Here is a 25,826-nt window from a genome sequence, read left to right on the forward strand (position 1 = left end):
TATGTTGCTTATGTGAGATGTTGTGATTATGGATGTCATGCCCTTATTTACGAGATATTGTGCCGTAATAAATTCTTGAGATTTTGCAGGTTACGGTAAGTATTCTCTTATTATACGTAGTATGCATATTTTGGATACTATACTTGTTTTACAGTAAGGGGTTATTATGTTTTCAAAAAGGTTTTTACAAATATTTGTTTCTAGGCCCACTCACCCTTATTTTTCGCCCCTCCAGGTTTTATTGCTAAACTTGCATGTTGACGAGGATTCTTAGCAAATCTTGGTGTAGACGATTACCTTCGATGGTATAATTCTCACCCTATCTTACTGTATTGTACTTATGCTCTGACATCACGTGTGAAATAGGTTCATTCCCGCTCATAGCGCACTCTTATATTTAGGCACTTCTAGGTTTAAATTTATTTACATTTTCCACTACACTAAACTTTATCGCTTCATCACCTTCTAGGTGTCGGCCAATACAGCTCGATTTGGATTTCCAAGTGGACATTCCGGGTCAAGGTGTGTCACTAAATATTTTTTTAAACAATCACTTTTTATTGCTTAACTTTAAAATAAAGCAGTTTTTTTGTTTAAAAAAAACAGTAGAAATCTAATCAATAAAAGGATGCTTTATTTTGTAATAATCTAATTCTAATTCGAATTCAACTCTATTTAAATATGAATTGACAAGTTAAATCTGATTATATGAATGCGATTTGAATTCAAAATCTAATCAATAAACTTATGAAATCTGGATTAGACCGTTCTAACCCAAACGTTATAGATATGTCTACTTACAGTGTCTACTATACATGGTTATAGCTTCATTTATTTCAATGAAAATGACTTTAACGCTTCGTTTGTGTTCATTTGCACTCCTTTCTTCTAATAGTTTTCAAGGCGAATCTAGACCAAAAAAATAGAGAAATGCATAGGGAGAAAATAGGAGTCAAAATCATTTCCCTTAGTTCAAACTAGCAATCTCACACATGGTATGCGTGCGAATCAATTATTGTTGAAGCGATAATAGGAAAAAGAAAAGGTTGGAAAGAAAAATAGATATTTTAATTATTTATATACTAAGTTCTTACTACATGCCTACGCGTTTTTTTTAATTGTTTTACTTTATTTTTATTTACCTATTTTAGATATTATTGTGTTGATATTAATTCGATATTATGAAAGTTTCACCAAATTAGTGTGCTCCCTTTATATATATAGACAAATTATAAAAAATTTGTAAAATCAGAACTTCACCTTTATTATATATATTTTTTTATTACAAGTAATATTATTAAACTAAACAAGAAAGGAGAGAGTTTGAAACTCAATGCGATAGATAGAGGTAAAATTGTTGATTTGTCAAAATAGTTGATAAGCAAGTGGTGGATTGCCCTATTGAATAAGATATTCTTCAATAATTCATTGCATCATTGGTTCAAGCTCATCCTATTTCCTTAGTATAACTTAGAGTCGTATTATCGTTTGTATAAAATAAAAAAAAGTGGTTGATAAGGAAAAGTTTACTTAATTTATCATAAGAGATTACAAATCCACACTTGACAATTTAAAAACTTTAGGTCGTCCATTCATTTGACAATTAAATATTGTAGGTACCCTTTTTATCTTTATTTGGAATCTTTTGTTGGGTGGGTTAGTCGGGTTGGACTTCAACCAGTTGGCCAACCCAATAAGCTCGGGTTGACATTATTGAAATTCATTTCCACCCAAGAAAATAGGTAAGTCAACTCACCTGAACCATTCTAAGGCGGGTTGAGTTGGGCGGGTTTCACGGTTTGGGATTATTTACTTTCTTTCTTCTCCTGAAGGTGAGTATGATTGACAAAAAATTCAAATACATATCATATTTGGCTTAAATCATGTGAATTTGGTGTTGCATAATCACTACTTGTTACTTGATATTTAAATTCACTATTGAAATAACAAGTGTGTTTAATAACTTTTAGATTTATATGTATTAATTTGTAATCTACATGCATGTTCAAGAATTGTTATTTGGGTAAGTTAGTTCTGTTCGAATTAATAACACTTCAACCCGACTCAACCCACATATTTAATGGGTGGTCGGGTTAATAATACTACTTTCTATGCTTGACAATTGATTTTGGATACAAAATCGTATGTTTTCAGTGTTTGCATCAACAGTGAGAAAGATTTTTAAAGGTATTCAATAAAGAATAATACTTGGCTACTCAAAGAATGAGTAGGAGTTCCTACTCAAAACTGTTCCTGTGACATCCCACATTGCCCAGAGGAGTGATCCTTAAATGTATATTCCCATCCCTACCTAGCACGAGGCCTTTTAGGAGCTCACTGGCTTCGGGTTCCATCGGAACTCCGAATTTAAGCGAGTAGCGCGCGAGAGCACTCCCATGATGGGTGACCCACTAGGAAGTTCTTGTGTGAGTTCCCAAAAATAAAACCGTGAGGGCGTAGTCGGGGCCCAAAGCAAACAATATCGTGCTACGGTGGTGGAGTGGGCCCGGGAAATGATCCGCCCCGGGCCGGGATGTGACAATTGGTATCAGAGCCAATCACTGGCCGAAAGTGTGCCAACGAGGACGTCGAGCCCCTAAGGGGGATGGATTGTGACATCCCACATCGCCCAGGGGAGTGATCCTTAAATGTATATTCTCATCCCTACCTAGCACGAGGCCTTTTGGGAGCTCATTGGCTTCGGGTTCCATCGGAACTCCGAAGTTAAGCGAGTAGTGCGCGAGAGCACTCCCATGATGGGTGACCCACTGGGAAGTTCTCGTGTGAGTTCCCAAAAACAGAACCGTGAGGGCGTAGTCGGGGCCCAAAACGGACAATATCGTGCTACGGTGGTGGAGTGTGCCCTGGAAGTGATCCGTCCCGGGTCGGGATGTGACAGTTCCTTGCCGATTTATCAAATTTCTTATTTATGACCAAAACCGTTCATATTATAAATTACCCTATAAAGACCAGTTTTGCAGAAAATGAATTAAAACTAAGGCCATTTAGTCATCAAATAGTATAAAAATATATGAACGAAATTGGTAAAAGTATTACGAACCGTCTATGTATTTGCTACAATAGATGGACTAAACGATCTTGTTTTTAATTCACTTTTTGCAGAAATGATCTTTACAGAGTGATTCATAATTACAGAGTGATTCATAATAAGAATAGTTTTGATTATAAGTACAAAACTTTGTGATTCGAATACGAAAAGTTTTAAGTAGGAGTTCATACTCATTTTTGAGTAGCTAAACATTGTTTTTGCATAGATGGCTTCAAGACAAAGTTTGCGGCAAATCATATTAAGGACTTCAAGATCCTTAAAAGGAGTGGAAAAGATGCAGATATAAATTTTATAATTCATAAGTGATTAATAAAACACAAAGTTTGTACAAATTAAAGATTGAAGATTTTACTTAGTCCATATGCAACATCAACATGTTCAATTAGTAAACAAATATATAAACAAGACAAAAGCAATTGAATCCACAATGGCACATGGCCATGCATTTGAAGCATTACATTTTGAGGAAATTGTAGCAATGGTCTCTCAACTTTAATTTTATTGGAATGGTTTATCAACTAAAAATTTATTACTATTGGTCATTTAACTCCACAAAATGTGCAGTTATGGTCTTTTTCGTCAACTCCATCAGAACTTCCATCAAAATGAGTAATGTTAGAAGAATAATTGCTACAATAGGGTTAAAGTTGAGGATCTATTGCTCCAATTGGATAAAAGTTGAGAGACCATTGCTCTAATTGGATTAAAGTTGAGAGACCATTTATACAATTTTCTCATTTAGGTTTTCATATTTGCCTCTTGATTCAATCTCACGTACATTACACCTGACTCATTTTGACAGAAGTTTTAACGGAGTTGACGAAATGATCATAGCTGCACGTTTTGATGAGTTGAGGGACAAATTATCATGAATTTTTATTTGAGGGATCAGTGCTATAATTTTTTCTTAGATTTTTATTTATTTCTTCTTTTAAAAGGAAATTAGCTTGCGGCTTCACCATCATAATTTATTTTTTTTGAAGGCTGAAAAGACTTACAAAGACATTTTAGTCTCATCCTAACCATTATTGTGTGATTTACAGAGGCATTTAAAGCATTAGATTGAACTTTCATAAACACACTAGATGTTGAAATACCATTTGGGTGGTTTTTGGAGGAGATTTTTATATAGTCCTAACTAATTCAAGTTAGTGTGGTGAAATCATCATTTTAGATACAAATAAAGATGTTGAAACGCATGCAAAACATGAGATCTCGAGGTGATCATCATTTTTCATCATTTTTTATTTGTGTTGTTAATGGCGAAGAACCAGTCATCATAGATGACATGATAAAGCTTTGCTGAATGATATGTTATTTGGTTTTAAGGTCTCAAATTTTTAGGGTATCAGTGGCAATTTGATCCACAAGTGCTCCATATCATTCCGTTTGTGTTGTTCACCTAGACGTTAAAGAGCGTGTGAGAATGTGAGACAAAATTCATATCAATAAGGGACCATGCAAGAACTTATGTTGATCTATTCCTTATATTGCCAATTAATTTTGGATAAATTACATAATAACCCTCAGGTTTGAGGTCTATTATAACCTCATACAACATCTTTAAAATATTTCACTTTCATACCTTATGTACTATTTTATTTCAATTTCATACATCCGTTACATTTTCCATCCATTGATCCGTTAAATGCTGACGTGGTTGCCAAATGTGTGCAACGTGGCAAAATTTTTTTAAAACTAATTTAAAATTTTTTTTTTTTAAAACTAAATCTTTTAAATATAAAAAAAATAAAAAATAAAAATAAAAAAACTAAAACCTTATTCCCCTCATCCTCCTATCTTCTCCCCGCAACCCCCAAACCTCTCCCCCATCTTCATCTTCTTCCCTACAACCCAGAAAGAAAAAAAAAAAAAACCCTCTTCAGTTTGTCTTTCCCCCCTTTCCCCCTCTATTCTCCCCCATTTTCATCTTCTTCCCCCGACCCCCTACTTGCAACCCAGGAAAAAAAAAAAAACCCAGATCCCGTCTCGCCATCGCCGAGTTCGTGGAACGGGTGTGGATTTAAGGAGTGGGGGGTGTTTAGAGGAGAGTGGGGATGTGTAGAGAGGAGAAAAAGGTGGGTGGTGGGGTTGCGGATGAGAGAAGGGATGGGGTCGGGTTCTGGGTGACCTACATCGCGGGGGGAGAGGGGTTCTGGGTTGACCTGCATCGCGGGGGGAGGGGGTTCTGGGTTGACCTGCATCGCGCCGCAGGGGGGGCTGGGGTGGCTGGGGTGACAAGCATTGCACCAGGGATATGAGTTTTGGGGGATATAGGGTTACGGGGATATGAGGGACAGATCTGGGCTTTTGTTTTTTTGGGGGGTGGGGGTGGCAATAGGTTTTTTTTTTAATATATATATATATATATATATATAGAAAATTTAGGTTTTTTTAATTAAAAATTATTATTTTTGCCACGTGGTGTGTCACGTTGGCAGGCACGTCAGCACTTAACAGATTAATGGATGAAAAATGTAACGGATGTATGTAATTGAAATAAAATAGTACTTAATGTATGAAAGTGAAATGTTTTAAAAATGTTGTATGTGGTTGTAATAGACCTCAAACATGAGGGGTTACTATGTAATTTACCCATTAATTTATACAAAAACCTCAACTTTCTTATGTGATAAACAAAAGTCTAATTATCACACGCGTACCCATAAAAATTTATTCATCAAAATCACAAGAGAGCATGGCCTGATAACCAAGTATAATAATACAATCACATGAAAACTTATAAATGTTTTTTAACCGATTATATTAGTTGGTGCAGCAAGGAAAGAGATCATCTCCGAATCTCTTCTACCAAAACCACTAAATCAAGTGATCCGGACCATTAAAATTTGATTAAACCGTTAAAGTTATTATAACTTTTAAAGAACTCATGTTTTTAACCGTTGAATCAAAATTTTAAGGACCTATATCCCTTAATTTGGTGGCTTTGATGAAAGAGATCATGAAAGAATCTCCTTTCGTGCAGCATCACTATATTCTCAAACATAAAAAAAAGTTTTAACAAACAGAAAAACTAATGAAAATGATTTGAAAATTTTGAGTTTTAACGATAAGGACAAAATAAAATATAAAATAAATAGTATTAGGATTGACTTTTTAGTATAAAATGTGATTTTTCATTAAAGTAAACAGTATCGAGTACCGAGTTTTTCGTTAAAATTTCTTGACAAGCTCATATCCCAAACTTGCCACAGTCGAAAGAGATTCAAACACCAAAGCGCCCAAAACCGTCGCGCCGGTTCGCCCAAATTCCTAATTTCTCATTCTTTTGTTTCTTAAATTTCTGTCAGATCGCTCGATCTCTAATTGGCTCAATCATTTCAAATCAAGCCCAAAATTCCCCCCTTATCTTCTAAATTTTTGCTTTCCCCCATTTTCCCTCGTTTTCAATCCTCAACTTTTCAATTCAAATTTTTTTGATCTAATCCAAGAAAACCCAATTCTCAAATCCAATGTCGGCGTCGACCGTTTCAATAACGGCGAACCCGGCGACGACTCGGCGGCGACACGTCGTGGCCGTCGATAAGAAGACATCCAACATCGAGCTTGTCTCCGCCGAACCCCAAACCCACAAAGCCGACGACACCGCCACCAATTCCAAAGATCTCAGCCACCATTCCATCAGAGGCGAACCGGGTCTTGACCGGTCCGCTCAACCCAAGAAAACCGGCCCCAATTCCACCATTTCGCCGCCTTCCAATCGCCGCTCTCGCAAAACCCTAGACGCTGATCCCAAGCCTCGATGGGTCACAGTCCTCCGAATCGTTTCCAAGAACTTAATTCTGCTTGTTCTGATTGTGGGTTTGTTTCAGATAGTCAGGAGACTTGCTCTTGGGCCTGGTGTAGCGGTTCCCATGGCTTTTTCGGATTTGGAAGGCCGAATAGCGGAGGTGGAAGCGTTTATGAAGACCACTACGAAGATGGTTCAGGTTCAAGTGGAGGTTGTGGACCGGAAGATTGAGAGCGAGGTTGGAGGGTTAAGGAGAGAAATGGAGAAGAAGATAGAGGATAAAGGGGTTGCGTTGGAGAGTGATTTGAGGAAATTGGAGGCCAAGAATGAAGGGTTGGAGAGGTCGGTGAGCGATTTGAGAAGCGTGGAGTGGTTGTCGAAGCAAGAGTTTGAAAACGTGTATGAGGATTTGAAGAAGAAGGTGAAGAGCAGCGAAGATAGCGTATTGGGTGCGACTTTGGATGACATAAGGGCCTATGCGAGGAATGTGGTTGAGAAAGAGATAGAAAAGCACGCGGCGGATGGACTTGGCAGGGTGGATTATGCTTTGGCCACTGGTGGGGCTTCCGTTGTGAAGCATTCAGAGCCATATTTGGTGGGGAAAGGGGGAAATTGGTTCTTGAAGAGTTCCAAAAATGGGGTACATAGCGACGCTGACAAGATGTTGAAACCCAGTTTTGGGGAACCTGGCCATTGTTTTCCCTTGAAGGGGAGTAGTGGATTTGTCCAGATTAAGCTGCGGACAGCCATCATTCCCGAGGCTATCACTCTGGAACATGTTGCAAAGGTGATGCTCATGTTCACTATTTTGTCTTTGTTTGTTCATGCATTGTTTCAGTGTATTTTATCTTTTGTATTTGTTATGCTGGATATAATTTAACTTCCGTCAATCTTCCCGTTAAGAAGTAGCTTTGAACCATCAAAGTAATAAATTCAATAAAATGTAGGCATTGTTTTAAGATTTTTCAAAGGTCTGTTGGTATTATCTTGCAGGCAATAATATGCTAGGAAATGTGGGATTGAAATGTATAGTCAATAACCTTCATGCAAGAGTATATCTATTGTAGTTATTGTTCTCAGAAATTTGAAGTGTTTACCCTATTGGTACCAAGTTGTTTCGGTTATTAGTTATGTTGACAGTTAGACTACAAAATGGTATGCTAGGCAGATTCAGTTCTTAATTTTGTAGCATGTTAGATAGTTAATTTGTTGGGGATAGTTAATGTGTTTGTCATTCTATACAGCATTGTTAGGCACTAGGCGGCTGACCACTGTCCCGATTAATGCCTAGGCATTTGAAAATTAAGAAAGGGCACCTAGATCTGCTAGGCACCTGGTTAGCCCGCCTTGACCTGCCTAGGTTGCGACTCACTTAGACAAAAAATAGATAACTTTCATTTTGCATTTTATTTTTCTCAATAAATTGTAAGAGACATGTTGAATACTTAAATGAACACACATTATATGCTTGTTCCCTATTTTTTCATTATGTTCCAATACTTCATAATATACATGTCATTCTATTTTGTAGTTTACGATGAAATTATACATATTTTAAGTATAAACAAACACTTATTTACACGAAGCCGCCTTGGCGCCCGCTTAAGCCCTGCCTAGCCGCGCCCCAGCCCGCCGCCCGACTAGCGCCTAGCGTCTTTTAGAACCTTACCATATAGCATGTAACTTTGAATTTGCAGAATTTCTGGGACGGGTTGAGAAGTAGTCTAATCTAGGTGAATTATCTTTAGGCTGGGTTTATTTTACCTTAGGTAGAACAGGCTATGCCTGCGTATGTCTTGCCTCCCTAGGCCCTGCCTTAGTAGAAGACTAATGCTCTGGGGTGTTTGTCAAGAGAGATAAAATGGTTGTCAATTTAGTAGAGCTGTCTGATTTTTTGTTGAAGACTCACCTTCATTAGGTCTAAAGTGGTTCCATATCTACAAATTGAAAAAAAAAAAAGACATGTATTACACTGAAGGCTGTATTATGAGACAGATACACGAGGCAGAAGGGTTTTGGACCTGTGAATCTCTCACAAAAAGTGACAAGTTTCATTGCATTTATATTCTCATTTGAAATCCTTTGCTATCTCTGCTATTAGTTTGTTGATGGGCAGCTTTCATCTGCTTCTACTTTAAGCAATGTGGTATGCTATCACAGCGTTGATTTGTATGTAGTTTTATGTGCTGACTTATAATTTATACTAATATAAAATGTCAAAACATAGCTGCTGGTTTTGCATCATAAATCTCTAAAGCCTTTGTAGTTAAAATAAAATTAACAATACATGGAGCAATCTCTAACTTGGTTTGCAAACTAGTTCCACAATTGAAACCCTTTGAACCTACGGAATGGGCTTTAATCATGTCTTTTTTCCTACTATTTTTTGGAGGGTTTGGTCGCATGCTCTTAATTATATTAATATTTTCAAGTCTCCATATTTTGTTTAAGAAGTCTATGTTGGTTTTGAATGGTAGGCTGTTAAAACTGAAACAGAGTTATTACTTTTATGAATTTTAGTTGAGGTAGGCTGTTTACGCTCTTTGCCTCTGGATTCATGTGGTAAAAAGATATGAAAGAGTTGTATATGCACTTTTCTGACAAGAAAAACCTTTGATTCTTCTTGTCTGTTTGCTATTATGCACAAGGTTGTTGGCGTCCTAACTGGAATATGTTTGCAAGTTTATTTGATTTCTTTAATGGACAAACTAGAGTGCTTATGTTACCTTTATTTAACTGATTTAAGGATAATATATGGAAATGGTGCGTCTGAAAAGAAACATGTTTGATTTGGCAGTTAACATGTTTGATAACTTATGTTAGTTATGGTAGGTGACAGGAAAGATTCAGAAACCAGCCTCTATTTGCTTATCGTAGGATGACTTGGGTTGTAAAATTAGGAGATCTGTAGACTTAAGCAGCAAGCAAATAGGAAAGGATTGAACCAGCAGAATCCTCTAGTTGTTACACTGGACTGATGTGGATCATGAATCCTACTATGAACTGGAACTCATAATTTATCAGTGCATAAAAATGGTCAAATAATTTATTAGAAACTTTTTTTCTCTAAATAAGTAATGTTGCCCAGGAAACACTTAGTAGACAAGCAGAATTTCTTAATTTCTAGTGTGTGTATGTCTGTCCTGTTTTAAATGCCTTCCAGTGCCAGTTATGTATGGTTCTGGTCGCCTATTCTTTATACATGTGGTCTTGTGATGTAAACTAGACCCTAAATTCTATTGGGCAGGATATTTTGGTTTAACTGGAGATTAAATTAAGACTAAGGTGTTGCAATGAACTTTAGTTGTAAGGCGGCACCATATTAAGTATGTGAAAATGTTAGTCTTTGGGTACATTTTTCTGAATTTTTCTTTTACTATTTTAGAATGTATTTTGATTCTCCGTCTTTTTCCAGTCCCTACTGGACCAAATAATTGCCGTTCTGATTAGTTATATAAACAATTTACATATTCCCTCTGTCTTGTGGTCTGGCATGGCAAAATTGGTTGCAGATATTGTAGTTACTTCTGCCAATATCTGTCATGGTTTGCTTTCCTTATGTTTAGAAAGCATTACTATAATTATCTTTTGTTAAACATGTGTTGTTTTCTGTGTTATTTGGTTACTAGCAAGGACCTCCATTAAAAAAGAAAAGAACCTGAATAGTCTTACTGATTTTATAACTATGCGCTGAAATTAACTTTTACAATAAATATTTGACCTGCTTGTATACTTCCTTCGCAAAGCAACTCCCTAGGATTACTTCGAGTTACTTCTGTGGCGTGATCACTTTGTTGCTTTAATTGCACCAGTAGCATCTTTCCCTGTCAAAATCTTTTCTGACTTGAGTTCACCATCATTGCATTCGTTCTCTGTGTGTTTGAGCACCTCTTTGTGCTTGTTTTTCTTTTGATTGTGTTGATTGGTAGCGTCCTTAATATATGCTAACATAGTAACATATCTGTTTTTATTTTCAAACAGAGCGTTGCTTATGACAGATCGAGTGCTCCTAAGGACTGCAGGATCTCTGGGTGGCTGCGAGGACAGGATGATCCAGAAGTCTATACAGAGATTCGCCTGGCTGAATTTACTTATGACCTTGAGAAAAGCAATGCACAGACATTCAATGTCTTGGACTCGGCAGTGTCTGGCCTTGTCGACACAGTGAGGTTGGACTTCACATCCAACCATGGAAGCCCTTCTCATACTTGCATATATCGATTAAGAGTGCACGGACATGAACCAAACGCCGTTTCTATGATGGCCATGCAGCAGTAGCGTCAGTGCCATTCCATACCATACTTGTGCAGAAGCATTCTCGGGCCACGTTTGTATTAAGTATGAATTCATTTTCTCTCCCTTTAATTTGTAACTTGGTAGGTAGAGATCTTGTGGTATGTTTCTAGAGTTCTCGATATTGTGTATTGTCTCTGTGACATTTTAGTGTTATCTAGTAATTGTGTATCCATGTACTGTTAGGTGTATGTCATTTTCTCTGTGTTTTCCTCTCTATGCGCTCAGTAATGATATCAGGCACGGGCTACAGATATAGAAGCAGAGATTTTTCTAAATTTCGAGTATATTTTGGAGTATTATTATGGTTTGTCATTTTTTTTTATTTGTGTTTGTTTCTGCATGCTTATTGTTCCATTGATGTGAAAGAGTACTTGACCTCAGACCTCACGAAGGCGGTTCCTCCCCCTACGGAGGAGCTTCTTCACTTCCGAGTTTGGGCGCTCCCTTGAACTGATATGTTTTACTTTTCATCTTGGTGACAAAAATTTACTTCAGAAATTTAATGGTAATCTTATTCTTTCGCACGCGGTCAAAATCCCATCAAAGTTTTAACGAGACCACATATAAACACTCTACCCTCTTTCATTATCAAAACCCTAAATAAATAAATAAAACCGTTGATTTACGATGCAAGGTTGAATGATCAATATCTAAGTCCTGTAATAATCTAAGTATGTTGTTGTGTTCTTTCATTCACTTGCTAAAATGTTTCACTTATCTAAAGCTCTTTTATGTAAAACTTGGGGAAATGGATACCCAAACTAAATACATGAGTAACTTTTGTAACGGGAACGCCTGAAAAATTGGTATGAAACATAAAACAACTTTTTAGCGTGTAAATAAAATGATTAGGGATGAGAAATTTTGCCATAAACCGATTTACTGACCGAATCATACCGGTCGGTTCATAATGGTATGGTATAGTTTTGCTATTTTTTCATAATCGGTTGTCATTATACCGAACCGACAATTAATGGTATGACTTTGGTATTGGATTTTGTATACCAGCGGTATGCCACACCTACCAATATATATATATTTCCATTTAGATATTTTATGTATTTTTTACATGCTTGACATGTGAAGAACTGGAAAAATGTAAGTATTGCTATATATTTGTTTTTCTAATTCTAATTATAGTACTTCAATCCAATGTTTATTGATATTTTTAATTTATTACTTCTTATTTATGTAACATTTGAATTGAAATAGTTGATGGTTCTACATCTCAAGTAACATCAATTCCAAGTGCTTCGAAGAATTGATTCATGGAACATTTCACATGCATTGGTTGCTGCTACTTCAGTGATGTTGCATTATCAAAACAAGTTATTTGTTTTGGGATTATAATAAGGGGATCTTATAACTAGAACTTTTGAGTTTTGAGTTTTTTTTTTTTTTTTTTTTTATACATTAGTTGCTACAATTGAATTTAGACAATTATGTTAGTTAGGCTTTTGAGTTTGTGAACTTGTAACTATTTGGATTATGTTTGTTAACATTGTTATTGGCTTATTAACTTTTGATTTGATTTCCATTTTAATTTGTTAAGTCATGATTATATTGGCCTATCATCAATTGAAAAATTGCAAGAACAACTTCTTTTTCTCTTTTCTGGTTTGTTGTTTACGGGTCGGTATATGGTCTTGAGCTGTTGTTTTTGTAAACCATTGGTTATGCCATGTACCAACTGAACCAACCAATAATTTTGGTTGAACCGATTTTTGACAACCATAAGAAGACGGTTGACTAGCGGTAACTAATTTTCGATAATTATGTATATGTGACTGGCAGATAGCACAAAGAATTTAGCAGGGTTTGCCAACCGAACCCAGCCCTAAAAATGACAATGAAGCCTACTAATAGATGAAGCTTATAGGATGTAGAAAAGAAAAAAAAATTATAAACGTGAAATAAATAGAATGTGATAATAATGGTAAACCATAACTGCTGCTTAAAATATTTTGGTGGGTGAAATCGAATGTGCTTCTACACTAGAAATGGAATTGTGAGCTCTTTCATGTTCATCGTAAGATGAATCCTATGGCTGATGAATTGACTCTTAAAAAATAAAAAATAAAAAGATGGAGGTTGGGGTTGAAGAGGGGAGACCTACGGTGGTAAGAGCCCCCCGTTGCTCTGATTAAGTCAACGGGATTTCCCTTAGAAGTGACCTCTGAGGGTCCAGAACTCTGCCAGCTTCTTTTTTTAGCGGCGGAAGGTCCGTAGGCAACGTCCCTTACAAACAAGGCGGAATGAAGACATCGCGCTTGTTCCAGGGCGGGCTTCTTATCAAATCACGCGCGCGAACACCTGTGTCGGTGCCGTCCAGGGTGGTGGGTGCGCGTGGGATTGGTCTGACGCTCTTCTTAAGACACCTCCCAGCCATCCTTAATGCCCCCACTTGGGTCACAAGTTCACGCGACTGAACTCGGCAATTGCAAATGCACGGGTCAACTATATAAAGGGATAAGTTTCTGATTAGCTTGTCAATGTGGGACTAACAAAACAAGTCCACACTTCACATATTAACGTGAATCTGCTCTCTCTCTCTCTAATCTGCGGACTGCCATCATTCCCGAGGCTATCACTCTGGAACATGTTGCAAAGGTGATGCTCTTGTTCACTATTTTGTCTTTTGTTTGTTCATGCATTGTTTCAGTGTATTTTATCTTTTGTATTTGTTATGCTGGATATCATTTAACTTCCGTCAATCTTCACGTTTAGAAGTAGCTTTGAACCATCAAAGAATAAATTTAACAAAATGTAGACATTGTTTTAAGATTTTTCAAAGGTCTGTTGGTATTATCTTGCAGGCAATAATATGCTAGGAAATGTGGGATTGAAATGTATAGTCAATAATCTTCATGCAAGAGTATATATATTGTACTTACTGTTCCCAGAAATTTGAAGTGTTTACCCTATTGGTACCAAGTTGTTTCGGTTATTAGTTATGTTGACACCCGATTAATGTTTAAGCGTTTGAAAATTAAGAAAGGGCGCCTAGATATGCTAGGTACCCAACATACCGTCTAGGCGCTAGGCCCTAACATACCGTCCGACTAGTGTCTAACGTCTTTTAGAACCTTACTATATAGCATGTAACTTTGAATTCGCAGAATTTCTGGGAGGGGGTTGAGAAGTATCTAATCTAGGTGAATTATCTTTAGGCTGGATTTTTTTTACCTTAGGTAGTACAGGCTATGCCTGCGTATGTCTTGCCCTCCCTAGGCTCTGCCTTAGTGGAAGCCTAATGCTCTGGGGTGTTTGTCAAGAGAGTTAAAATGGTTGTCAATTTAGTAGAGTTATCTGATTTTTTGTTGAAGACTCGCCTTCATTAGGTCTAAAGTGGTTCTATATCTACAAATTGAAAAAAAAAAAAAAAAAGACATGTATTACACTGAAGGCTATATTATGCGACAGATACACGAGGCAGAAGGGTTTTGGACCTGTGAATCTCTCGCAAAAAGTGACTAGTTTCATTGCATTTATATTCTCATTTGAAATCCTTTGCTATCTCTGCTATTAGTTTGTTGATGGGCAGCTTTCATTTGCTTCTACTTTAAGCAATGTGGTATGCTATCACAGCGTTGATTCGTACGTAGTTTTATGTGCTGACTTACAATGTTTTTTATATTGTGTAATCTATACTAATATAAAATGTCAAAATATAGCGGCTGGTTTTACATCATATATCTCTAAAGCCTTTGTAGTTAAAATAAAATTAACAATACATGGAGTAATCTCAAACTTTGTGTGGTTGTGTGTGTGTGTTTGCGCACTTGTATTTTAAAGGATCTCTAACTTGGTTTGCAAACTAGTTGTGACAACTGAAACCCTGTGAACCTACGGAATGGGCTTCAATCATGTCTTTTTTCCTACTATATTTTTTGAGGGTTTGGTCACATGCTCTTAATTATTTTAATATTTTTAAGTCTCCATATTTTATTTAAGAAGTCTATGTTGGTTTTGAATAGTAGGCTGATAAAACTGAAACAGAGTTATTATTTTTAGAGAACTTTAACGAAAAATTATTCGCATCTGGATTCGTGTGGTAAAAAGATATGATAGAGTTGTATGTGTACTTTTCTGACAAGAAAAACCTTTGATTCTTCTTGTCTGTTTGCTATTATGCACAAGGTTGTTTAGTTTTGACCTGGCGTCCTAACTGGAATATGTTTGCAAGTTTATTTGATTTCTTTAATGGACAAACTAGAGTGCTTATGTTACCTTTATTTAACTGATTTAAGTATAATATATGGAAATGGTGCGTCTGAAAAGAAACATGTTTGATTTGGCAGTTAACATGTTTGATAACATATGTTAGTTATATAAACAATTGCCGTTCTGATTAGTTAAATAAACAATTTACATATTCCCTCTGTCTTATGGTCTGGCATGGTAAAATTGGTTGCAAATATTGTAGTTACTTCTGCCAATATCTGTCATGGTTTTGCTTTCTGCATGTTTAGAAAGCATTACTATAATTATCTTTTGTTAAACATGCGTTGTTTTCTATGTTATTTGGTTAGTGGCAAGGACCTCCATTAAGAAAGAAAAGAAACTGAATAGTCTTACTGATTTTATAACTATACTCTGAATTTAACTTTGTGTACAATAAATCTTTGACCTGCTTGTATACTTCCTTAGCAAAGCAACTCCTTGGGATTAGTTCGAGATATTTTTATGACGTGATTGTAACATCCCACATCGTTCAAGGGAATTGATCCTCTATGCCTTATATATACATGCTCACCTCCAATTAGCACGAGGTTTTTTTGGGAGCTCACTGACTTCATATTCAATTGGAACTCCTAGGTTAAGCGAGTTTGCACGAGAGCAATCCCAGGATGGGTGACTCATTGGGAAGTTCTCATCTGAGTTCCCAGAAACAATACCGTGAGGGCATGCTCGGGGCCCAAAACGGACAATATCGTGCTATGGTGGAGTCGAGCTCAGAATATGATGGAGCGGGGTCAGGATGCGACAGTGATCACTCTGTTGCTTTTATTGCATCAATAGCATCTATTGGATGTTGGAGTATCATAGCATGTGAATCAGCTATCATGAAAAGGCATTTTCCCCTCTCAAAATCTTTTCTGACTTGAGTTCACCATCATTGCGTTTGTTCTCTGTGTGTTTTGAGCACCTCTTTGTGCTTGTTTTTCTTTTGGATTTGTTTGTGTTGATTGGTAGCGTCCTTAAAAATATGCTAACATAGTAACATATCTGTTTTTATTTTCAAACAGAGCGTTGCTTATGACAGATCGAGTGCTCCTAAGGACTGCAGGATCTCTGGGTGGCTGCGAGGACGGGATGATCCAGAAGTCCATATAGAAATTCGCCTGGCTGAATTTACTTATGACCTTGAGAAAAGCAATGCACAGACATTCAATGTCTTGGACTCGGCAGTGTCTGGCCTTGTCGACACAGTGAGGTTGGACTTCACATCCAACCATGGAAGCCCTTCTCATACTTGCATATATAGATTCAGAGTGCACGGACATGAACCGAACGCCGTTTCTACGATGGCCATGCAGCAGTAGCGTCAGTGCCATTCCATACCATACTTGTGCAGAAGCATTCTCGGGCCACGTCTGTATTAAGTATGAATTCATTTTTTTCTCCTTTTAATTTGTAACTTGGTAGGTCGAGATCTTGTGGTATGTTTCTAGAGTTCTCGATATCGTGTATCGTCTCTTTGACATTTTTGTGTTATCTAGTAATTGTGTATCCATGTATTGCTAGTTGCAGTGACGAATCCAGGAAATAATATTAGGGGGGTTAGTAAGAATAGTGCGTGCAGCGCGAAAATTTTTTTATACTAGAAATAACATGCATATTGTCATTTCATCGAGTCTTGGTAAGCCTGAAGTCATTTGAAAATGCATACTACAGACATGTTAATGTAAGCAAGGGACAGCACCCAAGGTATTCATGAACATTTATCAGGTTTTGGTAGGCCTGAAGTCGGTTGGAGGGCAAGTATGAAGCCAACTCTAATCTTCAAAAAGGCAACACTCAAGGTATCCATGGACATTCACCGAAGTTCGGAGAATCAACACTTAATTTGTCTATGGACGTTCATCGAACTTCGGAGGGTCAGCTGACCCCCTTGCCCCTTAATGGATCCGCCAGTGGCTAGTTGTATGTCATTTTCTCTGTGTTTCCCTCTCTATGCGCGCCCAGTAATGAAATCAGGCAAGGTTACAGGTAAAGAAACATAGAATTTTCTAAATTTCGGAGTATTATTATGGTTTGCCATTGATGTGAAAGAGTACTTGACCTTGGACCTCACGAAGGCGGTTCCTCCCCCTACGGAGGAGATTCTTCACTTTCGGGGCTGGGCGCTCCCTCGAACTGATATGTTTTAATTTTCGTCTTGGTGACAAAAATTTACTTTAGAAATTTAATGGTACTCTTTCTCTTTTGCACGCAATCGAAATCCCATCAAAGTTTTCACGAGATCATATGTAAACACTCTACCCTCTTTCATTATCAAAACCCTAAATAAAATAAAAAAATCCATTGATTTCTTTCATTCATTTGCTAAAATGTTTCACTTATTTCAAGCTCTTTTATGTAAAACTTGGGGAAATGGATACGCAAACCAAATACATGAGCATTTAAAAGAGGATATTGTAGACATCGAAATTTCGGTAAATAAATGTTGACCGATAAATCAAAGTTTCAACGCTCATGTATTACATAAATTTTACACGTAGCGTATGTCTAAACAAAAAATCGAAATAAGTTGGAAAAGTCATCAAACAGGACACATGTCAACATCTGGCAGAAACGACTTATTTCATCTGGAATATTATATTCAAAATTAGGCCTTGGAAAATTCTATAAATAGAAGCCATTTCATTAATTTTAAAAAAGGAACCAAAATCATTAAGCAAGCTCTGAAGCTCTGAAACTCCGAAGCTCTCAAGCATCCAGGTTCCCGAAGAATCAAGAAAGCTCTCTTCGTTCTTCGTTCTTCGTTCATCCTAAGATCAAGCCCCGACGGCCCTTTGGATCAACAATCATCCACCTTCAAGCCCAAGCCTCAACGGCCCCTTGAAGAAAGCGTTCATCGTTCATCGTTCATCAACTGTTCATCCTCAAGGATCAAGCCCCAACGGCCCCTTTGGATCGACAACATCAACGAATCCGCTCATCCGTTGTTCATCAAGCCCAAGCCTCGACGGCCCTTGAAGAAAGCGTTCATCGTTCATCACTGTTCTTCGAGATCAAGCCCAAAAGCCCTCGAAGATCCGTTCAAGCCCAAAAGCTCTCGAAGATCCGTTCATCACTGTTCTTCAAGATCAAGCCCAAAAGCCCTTAAAGATCCGTCAATCACCATTCTTCAAGATCAAGCCCAAAAGCCCTTGAAGATCCGTTCATCCTCGTTCATCCAAGATCAAGCCTCGACGGCCCTTGGATCAATCGCACATCCCATAAATCAACACCTTACGGAGATCGAATCAGAGGATCAAAATAGAGAGAGATTGTAACCCAAAATCATCAAATCAAACACAAATATTTGTTTGTGCACGTCGTTCTTGTCTCTTTCGTTTCAGGAATTTTCCGTGTTCACAGATATATAGAGTAACTTTTGAACTGTTCATCATAAGATGAATTTTGTGATTTTGTAAATAATGAACTGACTAATTTAAGTTCCTCGTGTTTTGTTGCTCCAATATTTTTATTAAAGGATGCTACAATTCACAACCTCGAATTCGAAGGATTTACATAAATCTTTTTTTTTTTTTTTTTTCTTGTAGACATTGGGAAACTATAAGCAGACGTGTACACACAGATAGGATAAAAGCATATCCAACAGCCTAGTTAAATGAGGTTTTTTGGCTACTTTAACAAAAACAAAAAAATGCAAAAAAACAATAAGCTTCAACAGGCTAGCTAAATGACTAGCTTATCTTATTCGTCGAGATATGCTTCTCCTGCTGGGCATTTTAAAAGTAAGAGATTATTTGGTTGCTAATTTGTGATTTCACTTAATACACCTAGCTCAGAGAAAAATCCAAGTTATTACAAAGGTCACTATATTTAGATATATTCGTTGATATGCGTTCTCATCTATGTATTTTTTCTCCTTTACGGGCTGTCAAAGTCCCATCGAAGTTTTAATGAGACCACGTATAAACACTCTACCCTCTTTCATTTTGAAACCCTAGATAAATAAATAAATTCATTGAATTACAATACAACGTTCGACGACCAATTTCTAGTTCTTCAATAGTATTTAGTTTTTATTTTTTCTTTTTAAGTTTTTAAATTTTTTTTAACTTTAAATGAGGGTGGAATTGGACTTCAAGGAGTTAAAAATTAATAATAATCTCCGTATGTTTTTGTTTTATTTCATTGACTTGCTAAAATGTTTCATTTATCTCAAGGCCTTCGATATAAAACTTGGAGGAAATGAATACCCAAACTAAATACACACGACTGAAAAAATTGGTATGAAATATAAAAGAACTCACGATCGCTTAAGAACTTTTTAGCGTGTAAATAAAATGACAATGAAGCCTACTAATATATGAAGCTTATAGGATGTAGAAAAGAAAAAGAAAAATTATAAACGTCAAAATAAATAGAATATGTGATAATAATGGTAAACTATAATTGCTGCTAAAAATATTTTGGTGGGTGAAAGCAAATGTGTTTCTACACTAGAAATGGAATTGTGAGCCCTTTCATGTTCATCTTAAGATGAATTTTGTAGCTGATAAATTGACTAATTTGAGTTCACTGCATTTTGTTAGTCCAATATTTCGATCTAACTCTTATCTTCTGTCATCATCTCTTAGTTTCAAACATTGCTAAATCTCTAAACCTCGTGACGTTTTATTGTAATTTCTCTTTGTTGAGCGTTTGAAAAAAAAAATTTAAAAAGGGGGACCTACGGTGGTAAGAGCAAAAGAGATGGAGGTTGGGGTTGGAGAAGGGTGGGGTGGGGGACCTATGGTGGTAAGAGCCCCCCGTTGCTCTGATAAAGTCAGCGGGGTTTCTTCTCAGAGTGACCTCCGAGGTACTAAACATCCCTTTACAAGGCGGAATGAAGACAGACAGCGGCAGCCGGAAGAATTTGCTCGTCGGCGGCCCGGAACATCGCGCTTCAGGGCGGGCTTCTTATCAACCACGCGCGCGTACACCCGTGTCAGGTAATTGACTTAGTGCGCGTAGGCACTTGGGTCACAAGTTCACTTGACTGAACTCGGCAAATCGATGTGGGACTAAGAAAACAAGTCCACACTTCACATATTAACGTGAATCTCTCTCCTCTATCTGCTGTCTCATCTCTCTCGTTCTCTTTCTCTCTAATCTCCCTCCTTTCCGATCCTCTTTTTGAAACAGAGCGTTGCTTAAATATATGCTGACTTATCTGTTTTTGTTTTCAAACAGAGCGTTGCTTATGACAAATCGAGTGCTCATAAGGACTGCAGGATCTCTGGGTGGCTGCGAAGACGGGATGATCCAGAAGTCTATACAGTGATTCGCCTGGCTGAATTTACTTGTGACCTTGAGAAAAGCAATGCACAGACATTCAATGTCTTGGACCCGGCAGTGTCTGGCCTTGTCGACACAGTGAGGTTGGGCTTCACATCCAACCATGGAAGCCCTTCTCATACTTGCATATATCGATTGAGAGTACATGGACATGAACCGAACGTCGTTTCTATGATGGCCATGCAACAGTAGCGTCAGTGCCATTCCATACCATACTCGTGCAGAGGCATCTCGGGCCACGTCTGTTTTAAGTATGAATTCATTTTTTCTCCTTTTAATTTGTAACTTGGTAGGTAGAGATCTTGTGGTATGTTTCTCGAGTTCTCGATATCGTGTTTGTCTCTTTGACATTTTAGTGTTATCCGGTAATTGTGTATCCATGTATTGTTAGGTGTATGTCATTTTCCCTTTGTTTTCCTCTCTATGCGCTCGGTAATGAAATCAGGCACAGGTTACAGGTATAGAAACAGAGAATTTTCCAAATTTCGAGGAGACAAAAATTTACTTTAGAAATTTAATGGTACTCTTTTTCTTTCACATATGGTCAAAATTCCATCAAAATTTTAACGAGATCACATGTAAACATTCTACTCTCTTTCATTATCAAAACCCTAAATAAATAAATAAAATCCATTGATTTACGATACAAGGTTGATTGACAATATCTAAGTCTTCTAATAATCTCAGTATGTTTTTGTTTTCTTTCATTCATTTGCAAAATGTTTCACTTATCTCAAGCTCTTTTATGTAAAACTTGGGGAAATGGATACCCAAACTAAATACATGAGTATTTAAAAGAGGTTATTAAATAAAAGGGATATTTTGGATGCGGCTCCTAATCCTTAACATTCTTGGATTAAAAATATTCAAAGTTTGATCAAGGTCCCTTGACTTTGTACACCTCATTATATTACTATTAATATTTATAGTTTTATAGTTTTTACATTAATTGTTTGATATTTTATGAGATTTTAAAATCCCTCATTATAATACTATTAGAAATGGTTACAATAAAAAAATTCAAACATTTTGATTGAATAAATGGATAAAAACTATGTAAAAATAATAAATGGAAAAATAATGTATCCATAGTGTTAAAAAAATTGGTACATTTTACAAACAAATTGGTACATTTCACATATAAGATGGGTACAAATTAAAAATGAAAAGAAAATTGGCACAAATTTAAAAATATTTGCAAATTAAAAATAGGTACAAACTAAAAATAAAAATATATGATAAAAAATTTAGCCATAAATATAAATATACTAATTGTAACATTTTTATCATTAAAGGAATATATTTAAAAATAAAAATATTTTATTATTCAAATAATTAATGATGTTATTAATACCCAAGGACATTGATCAAAAATTGAAAATAAATAGAATTTTAATCAATAGAGTAACAAAAAGAAGGATGTGAACCTAATTTTCCCTATTGGTAAACTATAACTACTGCTTAAAATATTAGGAAAACTAATGAAAAGGGCTTGAAAACTTTGAGTTTTAACGATAAGGACAAAATAAAGGGTAAAGTGAATAGTACCATGTGTTGACTTTTTAGTGTAAAAATATGGTTTTTTGCTAAGGTGAACAGTACCGCGGGCTTTTCGTTAAAACTTCCTAAAATATTTTGGTAGGTGAAATCGAATGTGTTTCTACACTAGAAATGGAATTGTGAGCTCTTTCATGTTCATCATAAGTTGAATCCTAGAGCTGATGAATTGACTAATTTGAGTTCACTGCATTTTTGTTAGTCGAATATTTGTATCGAACTCTTTATCTTTTGTTGTCGTCCCTTAATTTCCAGTAACCTCGTGATGTTTTATTGCATTTTCTCTTTGTTGGGTGTTTAGTCTTGTTATCTTTTTGGCGAGGTTATTCATCGCGCGAATAAACATCTTATTATGATAATTCGAGATTTTTCTTTGTGAAAAAATAAAAATAAAAAAAAATAAAAAAGATGGAGGTAGGGGGTCAAAGAGGGGGTACCAATGGGGTAAGAGCCCCCCGTTGCTCTGATTTAGTCAACGGGGTTTTCCCTCTGCCAGCTTTTTTTTTTTTTTTAAGCGGTGGAAGGACTGAGCAACGTCCCTTTAACAAGGCGGAATGAAGACAGTTATTAGCCGGCCAACCGGCCCATAACAAACATCGCGCTTCAGGGCGGGCTTCTTATCAACCGCGCGCGCCACCACCTGAGACAGATGTGCCGTCCAAGGTGGACGATCGACAAACGCCTACATATCGAGTAGGGTTGATTGCCTCGGGTGCATGATTGGTTTGACCCGCTCTTCTTAAAACCCCTCCCAACCATCCTTAATGCCCCCACATGGGTCACAAGTTCACGTGACTAAACTCGGCAATTACAATTGCACGGGTCAACTATATAAAGGGATAAGTTTCTGATTACCTGGTCGATGTGGGACTAACAAAACAAGTCCACACTTCACATATTAACGTGAATCTCTCCTCTTATCTCCTCTCTCTCTCTTATCTCCCTCTTTTCTGACCCTCTTTTTGAACATCTTTGTTTGTCCAATCAAATTTTATAGTAATTACCGAATCGACTTGAGAGTTACTATAGAATTTTTCTTCTTTTTAGTTATTAAGATATAAAAATAATTTAAATCACATATGATAATTTTATAATGTGGGAAGATTGATTCCGAACATTACTATTGAGTCTCATCATGTCCATCATATTTGCAACATACTCAGCAAACATTTACTAAATAACCTTATTTTAAAATAATTTAATAAATCCTCATCACACCCATATATCCATTCATAAAAGGCACAAGGAAGACCACATATTTATATGGTATATCAATGCATCATTTCATGTGGCAAGTGATGCATATAATCAATATTTAATGAGATAAGTTCAGTAATTGGTGTGGCATGTACACATCATTTGTCACATCAAATAGTATACAAATATGGTACCAACATGTGGCCTCTCTAGCATTTTCCTATTTTTCTAATACATACGATATTATCTACACTAAAAGATGAAAAATGAGCTAAGCCTTGCAATATAAGGGCAATGGACATTGCTTTTGGTACCTGTATGCATAATTATCTTCTTCCCAAAACCAATACCTAGCATTTTATGGTTACACTGTCGACAACCAAAAGCAAGTTGAATAGTTTTGGTTGGAAATTTTTGTTCCTTCCAATTTCAGTCTAAAAAGTTTCAGTTTTACACACAGTATAAAAATTTTAAACGTCTTATTAATCCCGATTATCTGGCAAACATATTCTCCGCATCATCATGATAAAACATCTAATTAATAATCCGGTTATTCCAACAAACCTATTTTCATATCATTGCGATAAAACATCTTATTAATAATCCGATTATTCCAATAAACCCATGTTCAGATTATCACGATTAACATCTAACTAAGAATCACGAGTAAATATTTAATTAATAATCACAATAAAACATCTAATTTTTATCTTTTATTTCAAATAATCACTTTTTGTTGGTCCAATATTTTGATCCAACTCTTAATTTTATTTTGTCATCTATTAGTTGCAAACGATGCTAGAACTCATGATGTTTTGTTGCAACTTCTCTTTATTGGGTGTTTAGTGCCGTTAGCTTTTTTTATCTTGTTTTGGCAGGATATTCTAACGACCAAAACCTTAAATTTCTAAATCCAAAGATGAGCATCATTTGGTACTACGATTTAGTAGTATTACTCTTAAGTGAGAGGGTTTAAGTTCGACTTTTGTCAAATGTCAATTTAAACAACATTATTACTAATTTATTGTGAGGTTAAGCACATCCTTCTCTTAGCATAAGCAATATCGTTTGTTAAAACGAGAGACAAGAAACATAAAAGGCAATGAAATGCTTCGAAGAGGAGCAGGCTTGAAGTCTTCTTCAGAGTGTCAAAAGTCGGACCAGGATGTTAACCCCTTCATTTTTCTTCGCACCCATTTTTATATCATCACGAATAGACATCTAATTAATCTACAATAATTAATAATCTTTTCTTTTAAAAAAAAAAATGGAGGTCGGGGGTTGAAGAGCGGGACCTACGGTGGTAAGAGCCCCATTGCTCTGATAAGCCAACGGTATTTCTCAGAGAGATTATGAGTAAGCCAAGAATTAGTCCACAAGGACTGTAAGTAACAGCTTTGTTACGAAGGTCAAAAAGTTCAAACGAGGTGGGATCATTTACCACGCGCAAGCGCCGCGTCAGGTATGGTCCCCCTAAAAGAACAGGAAAACTAATGAAAAATGTTTGAAAATTTTAGATTTTAACGATAAAGATAAAATAAAGGATAAAATGAATAGTACCAGGATTGACTTTTTAGTGTAAAAATGTGGTTTTTCGTTAAAATAAATAATATTGGGAACTTTTCGTTAAAGTTCCCCTAAAAGAACACGTGCTGACTTTCTCTTTAACTCCTCCACATACCATCCTTAATGCCCCCACTTGGGTCACAAGTTCACGTGACTGAACTCAGCAACCGTCGGTGCACGACTCAGCTATATAAGGCCATCTTCAACCGATGGCTGGCCAGAGGGCTCGTTTTAGCCCTCTGACCCTCCAAGATTCTCCAAGATATTAATATTTTAATGAACAATACGTGGTCATATTTGCCTCCGTCTCCAATCGAGGGCCAAAGGACCAGAGGGCTCGTTTTAGCCCTTTCACAAAAAACAGTCTCCAACCGAGAGCCAAACATAATTTATTATTTAAAAACTACAATTAAATTCAAATCCAACGGCTAAGTGACGTCAGCTAGCCGTTGGATTTGAATTTTTTTTTGCTATAAATAGGGTGGATATTGGGATATAATTCACACAACTTTGAATTCAATCTATTTAAATTCAATCTCTTCCAATTCAATCTTTTTCAATTCAATCTCTTTCAATTCAATCTCTTTCAATTCAAGTTTGCAATGAATTTTAACTTTGGATCCTCTTCAGATTCCAACTGGGAGTCCTTATCCAATTCCAAAAGAGAAGCAAAATGGGAGCAAATGAGACGAGAAGATGAAGAGTTTGATGAAGAAGTTCAAGTAAGGCGCAACAAACAAAACATAGCAGTAGCCATGGCTGCGGCCATGGTGTGTCAGCCAACTAAAGAATAACCTCAATGGGGTGGCTCTATTGCTGGTCGATCTTACAAACCACGAAATATAGCAATAACGCATACAAATATGATAAACA

The 25,826-nt window shown here is 36.5% G+C and overlaps 1 protein-coding gene across 3 annotated transcripts; it reads left to right on the forward strand.

Annotated features, from left to right (window-relative positions):
* The first annotated feature begins 6,259 nt into the window (after positions 1-6,259).
* LOC126630784 (SUN domain-containing protein 1-like) lies at positions 6,260-21,050 on the forward strand. Of its 3 annotated transcripts, XM_050300996.1 has the most exons (3): positions 6,260-7,608; positions 16,367-16,554; positions 20,717-21,050. In XM_050300996.1, exons 1-3 carry the CDS (start codon positions 6,544-6,546, stop codon positions 20,823-20,825), a joined length of 1,362 nt encoding a protein of 453 aa, XP_050156953.1. In that variant the 5' UTR covers positions 6,260-6,543; the 3' UTR covers positions 20,826-21,050. The 3 variants fall into 3 exon arrangements, with proteins under 3 accessions (XP_050156953.1, XP_050156952.1, XP_050156951.1); XM_050300995.1 differs by lacking the exon at positions 20,717-21,050 and having other exon boundaries at positions 6,261-7,608; positions 16,367-16,729; XM_050300994.1 differs by lacking the exons at positions 16,367-16,554; positions 20,717-21,050 and adding an exon at positions 10,803-11,416 and having other exon boundaries at positions 6,263-7,608.
* Positions 21,051-25,826: the final 4,776 nt, after the last annotated feature.

This window comes from Malus sylvestris, chromosome 7 (genome assembly GCF_916048215.2).
Source record: "Malus sylvestris chromosome 7, drMalSylv7.2, whole genome shotgun sequence".
Classification (NCBI taxonomy): Eukaryota; Viridiplantae; Streptophyta; class Magnoliopsida; order Rosales; family Rosaceae; genus Malus; species Malus sylvestris.

What these genes read in the sequence shown, in the direction of transcription:
- LOC126630784 (XM_050300996.1), top strand. Translation starts at nt 6,544, where the DNA reads ATGTCGGCGTCGACCGTTTCAATAACGGCGAACCCGGCGACGACTCGG. An exon ending in CTCTGGAACATGTTGCAAAG is followed by an intron (nt 7,609 to 16,366) that starts GTGATGCTCATG and finishes ATTTTCAAACAG; the next exon opens with AGCGTTGCTTATGACAGATC. An exon ending in GGCCTTGTCGACACAGTGAG is followed by an intron (nt 16,555 to 20,716) that starts GTTGGACTTCAC and finishes CGACACAGTGAG; the next exon opens with GTTGGGCTTCACATCCAACC.